This window comes from Salvelinus fontinalis, chromosome 1 (genome assembly GCF_029448725.1).
Source record: "Salvelinus fontinalis isolate EN_2023a chromosome 1, ASM2944872v1, whole genome shotgun sequence".
Taxonomy (NCBI): domain Eukaryota; kingdom Metazoa; phylum Chordata; class Actinopteri; order Salmoniformes; family Salmonidae; genus Salvelinus; species Salvelinus fontinalis.
The window spans coordinates 56874686-56885773 of NC_074665.1; the positions used below are offsets into that span (position 1 = coordinate 56874686).

Consider the following 11088-nt stretch of genomic DNA (forward strand, 5'->3'; position numbering starts at 1 on the left):
CAGAGATCAAGTAACAGACACATCTCAACATCAACTGTTTAGAGGAGACTGTGTGAATCAGGCCTTCATGGTCAAATTGCTGCAAATAAATCACTACTTGAGGACACCAATAAGAAGAAGAAACTTACTTGGGCCAAGAAACACGAGCAATGGACATTAGACCGGCGGAAATATGTCCTTTGGTCTGATGAGTCCAAATTTTAGATTTTTGGTTCCAACCACTGTGTCTTGTGAGATGCAGAGTTGGTGAAACGAATGACCTCCACACGTGTGTTTCCCACAGTGAAGCATGGAGGAGGAGGAGGTGTGGAGTGCTTTGCTAGTGACAACGTCAGTGATTTATTTAGAATTCAAGGCACACTTAAGCAGCATGGCTACCACAGCATTCTGCATCGATACGCCATCCCATCTGGTTTGCGCTTAGTGGGACTATAATTTGTTTTTAAACAGGACAATGACCCAACACACTTCCAGGCTGTATAAGGGCTATATGACCAAGACGCAGCATGATGGAGTGCTGCATCAGATGACCTGGCCTCCACAATCACCTGACCTCAACCCAATTAAGATGGTTTTGGATGAGTTGGACCGCAGAGTGAAGGAAAAACAGCCAACAAGTGTTCAGCATATGTGGGAACTCCTTCAAGACTTTTGGAAAAGCATTCCAGGTGAAGCTGGTTGAGAGAATGCCAAGAGTGTGCAAAGCTGTCATCAAGGCAAAAGGTGGCTACTTTGAAAAATCTCTAATATTAAATATTTTTTGATTTGTTTAACACTCTTTTGGTTACTACATAATTCCATGTGTGTCATTTCACAGTGTTGATGTCTTCACAATTGTTCTACAATGTAGAAAATAGTAAATATAAAGAAAAAAACATGTATGAGTTGATGATTCCAAACTTGCCCATGATATGACCATCTTAACCTCCCCAGCTTAGACTTTTAGAGAAAACTCTGTATGTATAGCATGTGGTAGGGTGCCACCAGAAAACTCTGATTCTGTTACATGTTTCAGTGCATTATTTTAATATGAAGATATTACTCTTCCTCTGTAGCTTGTGCAGGAACTGTAATCACAAAGTCAAAGCCATTTAATCACATACAGATGTAAGATCTTAATTTGATCACTCTTTTGTTGCTGAGAATTTCCCTGCACTGCAGGAAATGCAGAGGAACTTCGTGATTCACATAAATTATCTGAAAATCCACAATAACACACAATATATTACCTGTATTTGCACTTTTCATGTAGCCTACGTTTGGCCAGTTAATATCCTAACCACCGATCAAGCAACATTATGGAGCAAACATTTATTTAGCTGTGACAAAGGTCAAATTAAGATCCTACATCTGTAGCTTATGCCTATACATTTGGAAACAAATCAAAACAATATGAGAGAAACACATTACAATTTTGAAATTATTATAGACCATTATTCTACTAATAAGATGCAATTTCGCTGGACTAACTATGTAGCAAACAACTATATATATACCACCTGATGCATTGGAACGAATATGAATGGTAAAACTTGTGTCTGTGTCGATTCCCTCCACTGTGTCTGACACTGTTCCCTATGACTGTGAAACAGACAGATAACCAAAAACACCGTTTTTATCACAGAGCCCCTGCTGTTCCTAGTTTCAGCCTTCTCCACCTTGAGTCACGGGAAGAACAGAAAGCTAACACTTTTGTGTGACATCCCTATATAGATGTAGATTTGAGCCAGATTGCTACAGCAGGAAAATAATCCTGGAGCAACAGGAAATGTGAATTATTATGTTGATTAATTAATGTCAAAAAACATTTTTGGGGGGGTTATAAATATTTCGTTAGGGCAAATCAAGTCTGACATTTTAAAGTGGAAATTACAAACTTTAGAGGCCTTTTTAAACCTTAAATACTCTACAAGTTTGCATTTCCTGCAGTACATCAGTGCGAGTACATTGTTTATTTGACCTGCCATGCCTTGGAGTAGAGGCGTTGGGTGGGGAAATAATAAAATAATGCAAGTGTGCACGTACAGGACTGTCCAAAAGTCAGTGCTATTTATGTTTTCCACTCAGTGAAGCCTCTGATGGTCATGTTATACAGGGCAGGGGAATTTGGCCCTGGATGGTATCAACTCCTCTATTTGCAGATCACTTTCTTTAACTGGATAATGACAGAGGAGACTGATATTTCACTCTCACTCTAGGAATCACATCAAAGAATATAATCCCCTCAATACATTCACACAAACAAGCATGCGCACGCACACACACACACACACGCACATGCACACGCACACACACACACACACACACACACACACACACACACACACACACACACACACACACACACACACACACACACACACACACACACACACACACACACACACACACACACACACACTCTCTCTCTCTCTCTCTCTCAGAATAATTCTGTTTTCTTTTTCTTCACAGGGTCTCTTTGCAGACAGCATTCGACTTGCAAATGCAGTGTGAGTGATTGTAATCACAATTACAATAGCAGAGCTGTAGGCGCCAGGCTGTCTCCTCATTCCTGTGTCCATTGTGAAGCTGTGGACCAGAGAGCAACATGACATCCCCTTCCCAGTTATCATTTTGAGCCCCTTGCACATGCATGGCAAGGATCAAGAAAACAAACCAAGCAAACAGAAGAAAATGCACAATGAAGCAATCTGTCACTTCTTCAGTCCTGCCAGATGGAATGCAAGCCTCACAGTGGACGTAGGTAGCAGTCTACTGAGGGAATGACGTGCGTTGACTTTTTATTGGCCAACAAAATCAAACATTATTACTCTCCTTACTGACGGAGGGCCTGGAGCAGCAAACCTATTTTAACTACCGGAGATCTCTCTCCACCTTCAACTGTCACTGCCCCTCTCATTCTGTTTCTCACACCGTTCCTCTGCATCCCTTTTTTTATCCTCTCATCTGGAACTTCCCTCATTCTTTTTTCTCTCTCTCTTGCTGCAAGATCTCTGTCCCCTTCAAACAGAAAAAGATTAGATTTCCCCGCATTGTAGCACAGAAGTATGTTAGCCAGCAATACACAGTATGGGTTTCAGTAGATACGCTAAGGTCAGCTAGCTAGGTGGCTTGCAAGAAAAATAACTTAGGCAGGCACCATATTTGTCATCTGCCCTCTTCTGGAGCTGGCATCGGCTTAGCCACCTGAGCTCCTAATGTTAACTCTTTGTTAAGAACCCTCTTCGCTATATTCCGATTGAGACATGAATGGTTAAATGTCACCATGTAGCCCCCCCCCCCCCTCCCCATCATAGGGTGTATCATTCAGCGCCTGATGCCCAGACCTGCCTTCCTCTTGGGTAATTATGTGTGAAACACATCTCACTGTCCTAGAAATGTCTCGGACATGATGAAAACATACCTAGATTCCCCCAGGGTGAAATTCCCCTTTAAGTAGAGTGCATTGCAGTGGACTAGATTGGAAAGGAGATGTTACAGAATCCCCCTGCCGAGGGCACTGTAGGACTATTTTCCAACGTGTGTTGTTTATTTGTCTGGCCGGCGCCACAGAGTCTAGCTCTCACTCATCCTCACCCTTTCTCCCCATCACATGAGAGAATCAACATCACCTCCAGCTCGTGGCCCCAGCCAATCAGACTGTCCCCCATGCACCCCACACTCTGGCCATACACTGGTCATGCATCCTCTGATTGGCCAGATGCTAGCTAGCTTTGCACTGGCAGGACAGATCCATTGCGCGCGTTGGTATATGTACATGGGATGCATGACTACAAAGTAAGTTGTTGTTGTTTAGCTTTGTATATCTCTACGTAGCTATTACTATGTTATATGCTGAAGATGTTATTAGTATTGGCTATTGTTACCTTTAGTGTCATTTCTATGTATAATACTTGCTATTTATGTTGATCATTTGTATAGCCTCATTGAATGATATTAGGTAACATGTTTACTCCAACTCTGTTGTTGGTATTATTGTTAGAAATCATGCTAGTCATTTTTCCTATATTGCTATGTAATACCTGGTTATTAGATACAGTCCTTACTAGGGCATGTTGCGGTCATTACATTTTGTCAGATGGTAATTGCCATGCAAATGACTGCCGGTCTCACGGTAATTGACCATCAATTAACAAACACGTTTAGCATCTCCAGGCCTACACGCAAACAAGCTGCTGATGCATGCCTTTGGAACATTGACATTTAAAAACGTGTAATAAATCAATATAATAAACATCATCACAATAAATCCATTATTTATTTCGGGCAGATCTTAAGAAACATTATGATATGAAGATAATGTATTTCAGAAGAACAGAATTTGAGTCGGCTTTTTATTGTATGTCACTAACTACAGTTGAAGTCGGAAGTTTACATACACTGAGGTTGGAGACATTAAAACTAGTTTTTCAAACACTCCACACATTTCTTGTTAGCAAACTATAGTTTTGGCAGGTCAGTTCGGACATCTACTTTGTGCATGACACAAGTAATTTTTCCAACAATTGTTTACAGACAGATTATTTCACGTATAATTCACTGTATCACAATTCCAATGGGTCAGAAGTTTACATACACAAGTTGACTGTGACTTTAAACAGCTTGGAGAATTCCAGAAAATTATGTCATGGCTTTAGAAGCTTCTGATAGGCTAATTGACATAATTTGAGTCAATTGGAGGTGTACCTGCGGATGTATTTCAAGGCCTACCATCAAACTCAGTGCCTCTTTAGTTGACAGCATGGGAAAATCAGAAGAAATCAGCAAAGACCTCAAAAAAAAATTGTAGACCTCCACAAGTCTGGTTCATCCTTGGGAGGAATTTCCAAATGCCTGAAGGTACCACGTTCATCTGTACAAACAATAGCACGCAAGTATAAACACCATGGGACCACGCAGCCGTCATACCGCTCAGGAAGGAGACGCGTTCTGTCTCCTTGAGATGAACCTACTTTGGTGCGAAAACTGCAAATCAATCCCAGAACAACAGCAAATTACCTTGTGAAGATGCTGGAGGAAACAGGTACAGAAGTATCTATATCCACAGTAAAATGATTCCTATATTGACATAACCTGAAAGGCCACTCTGCAAAGAAGACACTGTTCCATAACCACCATTAAAAAGTCAGACTACGGTTTGCAACTGCACATGGGGACAAACATCGTACCCTTTGGAGAAATGTCCTCTGGTCTGATGAAACAGAAATAGAACTGTTTGGCCATAATGACCATCATATAGTTTGGAGGAAAAAGGGGGAGGCTTGCAAGCCGAAGAACACCATCCAAACCATGAAGCACAGGGGTGGCAGAATCATGTTGTGGGGGTGCTTTGCTGCAGGAGTGCACTTCACAAAATAGATGGCTTCATGAGGCAGGAAAATTATGTGGATTTATTGAAGCAACATCTCAAGACATCAGTCAGGAATTTATAGCTTGTTCGCAAATGGGTCTTCCAAATGGACAATGACTCCAAGCATACTTTCAAAGTTGTGGCAAAATGGCTTAAGGATGTCAAGGTATTGGAGTGGCCATCACAAATCCCTGACCTCAATTCCATAGAAAATTTGTGGGCAGAACTGAAAAAGCGTGTGAGGAATGAGGCCTACAAACCTGACTCAGTTACTCCAGCTCTGTCAGGAGGAATGGGCCAAAGTTCACCCTACTTATTGTGGGAAGCTTGTGGAAGGCTAGCCAAAATGTTTGACACAAGTTAAACAATTTAAAGGCAATGTTACCAAATACTAATTGAGTATACGTAAACTTCTGACCCACTGGGAAAGTGATGAAAGAAATAAAAGCTGAAAAAAATAATTCTCTCTACTATTATTCTGAAATTTCACGTTCTTAAAATCAAGTGGTGATCCTAACTGACCTAAAACATGGAATTTTTACTAGGATTAAAAGTCAGGAATTGTGTAAAACTGAGTTTAAATGTATTTGGCTAAGGTGTATGTAAACTTCGGACTTCAACTGTATATGCCATATGCTAGTTAATTTAACAAGATATGTCATTATTCTACATTAAATAATTTTATAGTAAGAAAAATATATTTGAAATTAGCTGAATAAAATAGGAAGGATATCTTTCCCATTCCGGAGCTAGTGTGCATATGAGTAGGTAGGTATGTTGAGTGTAAAAGTGATCATTTGAAACAGGTGCTATACGCTAGACTAGGTTATTTGTCAACTTTAGTTGTGAATGATACAAGCCTTAGAAATCAAAAAAATATGTGGGTTGCATGATGCGACTATAGGCTATTGATGATATGAAAGAGTAGCAAAAAAATGTGCTGTTCCTTGCCTCTCATCAAGTAATCATATTTTCACCTGTCAAACTATTCTCAAATTAACTTTCTTTACTAATATGTCAACTTTGCTTCGATTTAGAATGGCCCATTACCACATGGGGAAGAACAGGAGCAGGGGGAAAATACAGCAAATAGCAAGGAGGGCTCTTTCCCGCAGTTAGTTTTTTTAATCATGTAGGTAGACTCCCCTGTTTTTATAGCAGAGCAATGCTTAATATTAGCAGCTGAGAAATAAATACACTGTAAGCCGTGGCATTTCTATACCACCATACAAACACAATCTTTGAAAGTAAGTTTGAGATAACATATGCGACTTATAGTAATGTGTGCATACATTGTCGTGTTACCAAAGAGCTCTATTTTCATGTCATCCAACAAATGTAAATGTCTGGAGTTTCTAAACGGCATTGACACTTTGATTGGAACTAGTGTGCTTTGGTCAGATGACATGAAAATAGAGCTCTTTGGCCATTCACACTAGCAGTAGGTTTGGCGTCGCAATGAGAATGCTTGATGTTATAAAGCTATTTTGCTACCACTAGTCCTGGGGCCCTTGTTAACGTCAATGGCATCATGAGCTTTACCCAGTACCAGGATATTTTAGACAAAAACCTGGATGCCTCTGCCAGGAGGCTGAAACTTGGCCGCAGTGGATCTTCCAGCAAGACAATAACAGAAGGCACACATCTAAATCCACAAATAAATGGTTAATTGACCACAAAACATCTCCGGAATTGAACCCCATTGAAAATCTGTGGTTTGAATTGAAGAGTGCAGTCCATAAGGGCAGACGAATTATAGCGTAATGAATACTCAGGGAGAAAAAGGTCTAGATTCACCCGCAGAGCGCTGCAGGTGTTTAACCTGTTTGGGCTGCAGGGGCAGTATTGAGTTGCCAGATAAAAGGTGCCCATTTCAAACGGCCTCGTACTCAATTCTTGCTCGTACATTATGCATATTATTATTACTATTGGATAGAAAACACTCTCTAGTTTCTAAAACCGTTTGAATTATATCTGTGAGTAAAACAGAACTCATTTGGCACAAACGTCCTGATCAGAAAGTGGAAAGTCTGAAATCGAGGCTCTGTTCTAGTTCCTGCCTATAAATGGGCATGATACGTATTAGTATACATGCACTTCATACACCTTCCCCTGGATGTCAAGGGGCGGTGAGAGAAGAAATTGAGTGTTTATCTTAGTCTGAAGTGGAATACAAGCTCTTTGTATGACGTACTCTAGCTATACCGAAGCTGGATGTCGTAATGAAGTTATTTTTAGAATTCTAACACTGAAATTTCATTAAGAACTAATGGATCTATCATTTCCTATACAACATTTATTTTTTAGTTATGTTTATGAATAGCTATTTGGTCAGAATATGTGTGTCAGAAAAAGTGTCAGAAAAATATCCGGACGTTGTGGGAAAAAGTAGCTACGATAGCACAATGTATAACCACTGATTTCAGCTCTAAATATGCACATTTTCGAACAAAACATATGTGTATGTATAACCTGATGTTGTAGGACTGTCATCTGATGAAGAATATCAAGGTCAGTCAAAAATTATATATCTTTTGCTGGTTTTGTCACGATCGCTAACATTTGCTACTGGGAAATGGCTTGTGTTTCTGGCTATTGTGGTAAGCTAATATAACGCTATATTGTGTTTTCGCTGTAAAACACTTAAGAAATCGGAAATATTGGCTGGAATCACAAGATGCCTGTCTTTCATTTGCTGTACACTATGTATTTTTCAGAAATGTTTTATGATGAGTAATTAGGTATTTGACGTTGGTGTCTGTAATTATTATGGCTGCTTTCGGTGCAATTTCTGATTGTAGCTGCAACGTAAACTATGATCTATACCTGAAATATGCACATTTTTCGAACAAACATAGAACCACGAACAATACCTCACAAAGGCACAAACAGAATGAACTTAACTAAATAAGGAGCTGAAGAGACCAGGTTAGTAACTAACACAGGTGAAATCAATAAACAAAAATGAAATACAGGGCTATGTCCAAGAATACAACAAAACAGAACACAAGGTTGACTTAGAAAATAAATACAGAAGCTTACAGATATCAAGGATCTGGAAAGATTCTGTATGAAGGAATGGTGTAAGATCTCTCCCAATGAGTTCTCCAATCTCATAAAACATTTTAGAAAAAGGCTCAGTGTCGTTATCCTCGCAAGGGGATAACAACACTGGGGATACAACACAGGTGATACAATATTTTTTTTCATTACTTTACAACTACATATATTTCTCTGAGTAATTGTATTGGCACAAAATATTTATTTTTATTTATTATACAATTTTATAACATAGTATTTGGATTTTATTTAAACTTGAGTAGCTTGGATGAAAGGTGCACAGAGGTGCCCATAGTAAACTGCCTGCTGCTCAGTTCCAGTTGCTAATATATGCATATCATTATTCGTATTGGATAGAAAACACTCTGGAGTTTCTAAAACTATTTGAATGATGTCTGTGAGTATAACATAACTCATACTGCAGGCAAAAACCTGAGAAAAAAAAATCCAAACAGGAAGTGGGAATTCTGAGGTTGGTAGATTTTCAACATAGCCCCTATTGAACAAACAGTGGGATATTGATGAGTTTGCACTTCCTACGGCTTCCACTAGATGCCAACAGTCTCTAGAACCTTGTCTGATGCCTCTACTGTGAACGGGGGCCGAAGGAGACAGGAAATAGGTCTACCATGACCTGGCCATGCTCTGACCATGCGTGTTCACATGAGCGGGAGCTATGTTCCATCGCACATCTGAAGTCAATGTAATTCTCCGGTTGGAACGTTATTCAAGATTTATGTTCAAAACATTCTAAAGATAGATTCAATACATCGTTTGACATGTTTCTACTGACTGTTACAGAACTTTTTGACATTTTCGTCTGCTTTTAGTGAACGCGCTTCCTGACGTTGGATTTGTTTACCAAACACGCTAACAAAAATAGTTATTTGGACATAAATGATGGACATTACTCTTGTGGAAGTGGGAGTCCTGGGAGTGCATTCCGACGAAGATCAGCAAAGGTAAGTGAAGATTTATAATGCTTTTTATGAGTTTTGTTGACTGCACAATTTGGCGTGTAACTGTAACGCTTGCTTTGTGGCTGAACGCTGTTCTCAGATGATTGAATATTGTGCTTTTGCCGTAAAGCTTTTTGAAATCTATGTAAAACATGTATCTTTCATCAAAGTTTATGATGAGTATTTATGTTATTTGACGTGGCTCTCTGCAATTTCTCCGGATATTTTGGAGGCATTTCTGAACATGGCGCCAATGTAAACTGAGATTTTTGGATATAAATATGAAGTTTATCGAACAAAACATAGATGTATTGTGTAACATGAAGTCCTATGAGTGTCATCTGATGAAGATCATCAAAGGTTAGTGATTCATTTTATCTCTATTTCTGCTTTTTGTGACTCCTGTCTTTGGCTGGAAAAATGACTGTGTTTGCCTGTGCCATTATTTTGCGGTGACCTAACATAATCGTTTGTGGTGCTTTTGCTGAAAAGCCTATTTGAAATCGGAGACTTTGGTGGGATAAACAACAAGATAACCTTTAAAATGGTATAAGATACATGTATGTTTGAGGAATTTTAATTATGAGATTTCTGTTGTTTGAATTTGGCGCCCTGCACTTTCACTGGCTGTTGTCATATCATCCCGTTAACGGGATTGCAGCCATAAGAAGTTAAATAAAATAAAAAATATATATGTATAATGCACCTGATGGTTGATCATTTGTGGGTAGACATGTATATTTCCCAGGTATCTATGGTCAGGTGTTTCTAAGAAGGAGGGTCATTAACAATGTTTCACAGTACATCGTCATTAACTATAGCTGATGTGCCAAACGGAGAGAGACTGGTAGAATGGGTACACACTCTCCCGGCAAGACCCTACAGACACACGTACAGGCAGTGTCAGTGTGCAAGGATGCTGGTAGTTACTGTGCCAACAGTAATAAATCTCTCTCACTGTCTCCTGCCTCTCTGTTCTCTGCCGTTTCCAAGGAGACGAGAGAGAGAGAGAGAGAGGAAGGGGAGTTGCCATATCCCTCTGTGTAAAGGAAATTGCCTCCCTGTCCTCTAAATTACATTACATACATTATGGGATAGTGAAAAGTTCCCATCAAAACTAACTAAAAAGTTAAGTTATGTATAAAATAGAAAAATATATAAAATATAAATGTGATTTATAATTAAAAAGGTGAAAAACAAACTAACAAATATGAATGGTATGCACGTCATACTAGTATGGATCATAAACATTGTACACATCTCGTGGTTGCACAACCTGATTTCAGTAAACATGACTCATAGCAGTAAAAAAAAAAAAGCTTTCTTACCCATAAACTCAATGCCCAAGTGATCTGCTGTTCCGGTGAAGAGAAGAGAGGAGGGGAGACAGGGACAATGGAGGGAGGGAGGGAGACAGAGATAAAGCTATTAGAAACAATGCACTTAAAAATCCTGTCACAGCATATAGTAACAATGTCTGTAACTTGTTGTTGTTTCATGTAAGGAAGCTCCATAACCTTCTGTATTCACGTCACATAACTTCAGTAGACACATGCTCTGGGCATAATCTGAGCTGACACTCAGCATGACTGCACCAAGAGACTCTGTGGCTCATTTTCCATGCTCGAAAAACACACCGTGCAAGATTTGAGTTCTAGTCAATGACATGTATAAACCCTTGATGACTGACAATGTGCACTGTATTGAAGCCACGGCGCA

At 39.5% G+C, this 11088-nt stretch overlaps 1 protein-coding gene across 4 annotated transcripts in view; it reads right to left on the minus strand.

Annotated features, from left to right (window-relative positions):
• Window positions 1–11088, minus strand: part of LOC129858338 (pro-neuregulin-3, membrane-bound isoform-like) — a 541229-nt gene that overhangs the window by 47872 nt on the left and 482269 nt on the right. For 3 of the 4 annotated variants that reach the window (XM_055927510.1, XM_055927500.1, XM_055927524.1), the window contains one exon: window positions 10698–10724. In XM_055927510.1, coding sequence (XP_055783485.1) covers window positions 10698–10724 — 27 coding nt within the window. The remainder of the gene's footprint in view (window positions 1–10697; window positions 10725–11088) is intronic. The other variant, XM_055927518.1, reaches the window with a different exon arrangement.